General features: G+C 31.8%; 1 protein-coding gene across 1 annotated transcript; it reads left to right on the top strand.

Moving 5' to 3' along the window:
- The first annotated feature begins 459 nt into the window (after nt 1–459).
- Nucleotides 460–3,108, top strand: LOC129309880 (L-type lectin-domain containing receptor kinase V.9-like). The gene has a single exon (XM_054951631.1). The coding sequence runs from the start codon at nt 460–462 to the stop codon at nt 2,488–2,490; it is 2,031 nt and encodes a 676-aa protein (XP_054807606.1). The 3' UTR covers nt 2,491–3,108.
- Nucleotides 3,109–4,095: the final 987 nt, after the last annotated feature.

The following is a 4,095-nucleotide window of genomic DNA, read 5'->3' as shown; positions in this document are numbered from 1 at the left end:
TTTCAAAAAAAAATATTATTCAAATAACATCACGTTTTGTTAATTGATTTTTTCATAATCAATTTTAACCAATTAAAATCTAAACATATCCTAAATAATTAAAAAGATATTTTATAAAATTAAAGAATTACAATCAAATATTGTATAAAATTAAAAGAAGAGTAAATTAAACTTCCGATGGCTATGGAAGAAGAAAACAGATATGAAACTTTCAATGGCTTTGAAAGAAGAAAACACTGATATTATTATCAAAGAGGAAAAAAGAAAAAAAGAAAACATAGATATTGACGAAGAAATAGTCTACCAATTAAAGTCATCAAACCCCACGTGTCCTCCAAGCATTCGAAATAATCATTTATCTTCTTTATCTCTAATCAATGTTTTTGTTGAAAATAAGCATAGGATCCATTCTCTTTAAACCAGAAAACAGAAACTTTCACAGGTTCAAGGAAGCCGACCATGTCTATCACCATTTTCATGCTGTGTTTGTTCCTGAACATAGCATATTCAGACACGAACATGAATAATGTTGGATTCACGTATGATGGATACTTCAAGATGGGCGATCAAGAGCTCAAGCATTCCAATCTGACGGCTAAAGTAATACGCACTGATGGCGGCCGAAGTGAAGCTTGGCAAGTCTTTTACAATCTTCCCCTTCAATTCAAGAATTCCAATGCCTCTCCTTCTATCTTCTCCTTCTCTACCACTTTCGTCTTTGCAATAGTAGCCACCAATCCTGAATTTCACGGCCACGGACTCGCCTTCGCTATCTCGCCTACCAGAGGTATTCCTCAAGCTCAGCCAAACCAGTATCTTGGCCTATTCAATGCTACCAACAATGGTGAAAGTTATAATCATATTGTTGCAATAGAGCTTGACACTGACAAGGATTTTCAGTTAAATGATATTGATGATAATCATCTTGGAATTGACATCAATGGGGTGGCCTCTGTCAATAGTTCTCCTGCAGGATACTATGCTGATCATGGTCCTCTCAGAAAGCTAAAACTTACAAGTAGAGAACCGATGCAAGTTTGGATTGACTATGACAGTAAAGATCAGAAACTCAGCGTCACAATTTATCCCATAAACATACCTAAACCAGAGATTCCTCTTCTCACACTGATGACAAGAGATCTTTCTTCTAATTTCTCTGAATTTATGTATGTTGGGTTCTCATCCTCCAGCGGGTCATATTCATCTCATTACATACTAGGTTGGAGTTTCCAGATGAACGGTCAAGCTAAGGAGATTAATCTTTCTCGCCTTCCTGACATTCCTGGGATTTTAGATCCAAATGAAAGCGATGGAGGAGGGATAGGATACAAGAAAGTTTTGATAGTTATGTTACCACTACTAGTAGGTGTGGTTTTCCTTCTAATCTTGATTTATGGAGCGATCATGATCTCGAGGAGGAGAAAATTCATTCAAGTTCTTGAAGATTGGCAAGTCTTGTATGGGCCTCATAGGTTCACTTACAAAGACTTGTTCATTGCAACAAAAGGGTTTAGAGATGGACAACTTCTTGGCAGAGGAGGTTTTGGAAGAGTATACAAAGGGACTCTACCATTTTCCAATGTTCAAATTGCAGTGAAAAGAGTTTCTCATGATTCAAGACAAGGAATGAAAGAATTCATAGCAGAAATCGCAACCATCGGCCGTCTCAGGCATCCAAACTTGGTAAGGCTTCTTGGCTATTGCAGAAGAAAAAAAGAACTCCTCTTAATTTATGACTACATGCCCAATGGAAGCCTAGACAAGTTCCTCTACCGCATGCCAAACAGCATACTCAGCTGGAAACAAAGATTCAAGATCATAAAAGATGTGGCATCTGGACTCTTGTATCTTCACCACCAATGGGTTCAAGTCATCGTCCACAGAGACATCAAACCAGCCAATGTTCTGATTGACAATGACATGAATGCTAGACTGGGAGATTTTGGCCTTGCCAAGCTATGGGACCATGGAAATGATCCTCAAACATCTCATGTGGTGGGAACTCCGGGCTACATAGACCCAGAAATTGTGCATAGTGGAAAATCAAGCACATTTACTGATATATATTCATTTGGGGTGTCTCTGCTGGAGATTGCCAGCGGTAGAAGGCCGGTCGAAACTGATGAAACTTCGCCGGAGAAAGTATTGCTGTTAGAATGGGTCAAGGTGTGTTGGGATAAGGGAAACTTATGTGAAGTAGTGGATAGCAAATTGGGGGATGAATATGTGGTGGAAGAAGCTGAAATGGTGCTCAAACTAGGGTTGCTGTGTTCACACCCTGTTGCTTCGGCTAGGCCTACGATTTCTACTATTGTGGAAATTTTGGATGGAGATTCTCAGTTTCCTGATAACTTATCAGACTTGATCAAGTTTAGAAATTTTGGTGGCTGGTCTGGTCAAGGATCTTCATCGTCCTCTACTTTTCCCACTGGGCAGACTTCTATTGCTTCTCTCACTTTCACCGAGCCATTTGCCTCCAGGGGCCGCTAGCTGATTAATTACAGGGCCAAATGGTAATTAGGCATTTAAATTATAGATTTAAGGCCGTCTAAAATCCTAAACTCATTTGTAGTGTAACAATATTTGAAAACATGTAAAATTGCCTCCATAATAAACAAATATTAATTTTGACGATTGATCACAAATTACAAAAAGACATGCAAAAGATATAGAAAAAAAATGTCAAAACTTTCTTTTAAAAGGACAAAAAAGACTGTTTTTTTTTTTTCAATATGGTACATATTTATAGTTTTTTGAGTTCTTATTTGTAATTTTTAATCTTTTCTATAATTTTTTTGTTAACTAACTATCAAAATTAATTTTTATTAACAACATATTACACCGTTTTTAAATATAAGAGGAAAACATTTCATAAAAGATTAGTTTTAATTTAAGAGTAAAATTGTCTTTTTAAGTCTTAATTATATGTTGTTTCAATACAAATGTAGACCTTGGTGTATGTGTAAATAAACAAAATTATAGGTTTGTTCCCTTTTGTTTGCATCAACTTTTTGCTCTCGCCAGTATTATTTTGATAGTTGCATTTTATTCCTTTCAATTTAATTGTAGCATAATAGAACTATTTAATTCTCCTTTGGTGTATTTAGATTCTCAGGATAATATATTTGAATTAATTAATAATAATAACCTAAATTTATAATTAAATAAAAATATTATAGCTAAAAATATAAATATTCAAGCAAAAGAAAATTTTGATATACTTTTCAGTTCCAATGTAGATATAAATTTATATTTAGATATAAATATTTATATTGATGAAGACTCCAATTGCTAGCAAGCCAAGTCTTTCACACGCAGGGGCAGAACCAAGAGTGGAAGTGTGGGGGATCAAATTTAAATTTTGATAATTTATTTTGTAATTTTTTAATATTTAAAATAAAATTTTATTAAATACTTTTATAACTAAAAAAATCATGAGAATAATTTAGATCTGCATAATATTTTAAAAAAACATTTAAAGTTAATTCTTGCTAAATATTATAAAACAGAGAGAAATAGCCAACTCCAACATTTGTTGATGACATATTATAAAATTGTTAAATGAAAAATTATATAAGATTTCATAGAGCAGACTTATTTTTAAATAAGTCCCATAAAATTTAAAAATTATAATTAGATACCTTAAAACTTGGGTATAATTTAAAATTTTGCTACAGATAATAATACTCATATTAAATATATATTGTATCAATCAAATAATTAATTTACAACTACTTTATCAGTAATTTATAACTATAATTTTAAATTTTTATAATTATAATTTCACATATCCAATAATTAAACAATCATTCATTACTAATAAAGTTTAACATTAATTATTTATAATTATTTTATTAATAATTTATAACTATAACTTTAACTTTTTGTAACTATAACATTATATATTCAATAATTAAACTGATCAATTTAATTATTTGATATATGAAATTACAATTATAAAAAATTAAAATTATAATTATAAATTACCGATGAAATAATTATAAATTATTTGAATGATGTAATGTATATGTATTCTATAGGGATATTGTTGTCTTTTTATACAAATTTTAAATTACGCTCAAGTCTCAAAGAATC

The sequence above is a fragment of the Prosopis cineraria genome, unplaced genomic scaffold (assembly GCF_029017545.1).
Source record: "Prosopis cineraria cultivar Desert tree isolate PC_DT_omini unplaced genomic scaffold, ASM2901754v1 PC4, whole genome shotgun sequence".
Taxonomy (NCBI): domain Eukaryota; kingdom Viridiplantae; phylum Streptophyta; class Magnoliopsida; order Fabales; family Fabaceae; genus Prosopis; species Prosopis cineraria.
The sequence above is the reverse complement of the archived record's forward strand: the minus strand, read 5'-3'. Positions and strand labels throughout refer to the sequence as shown.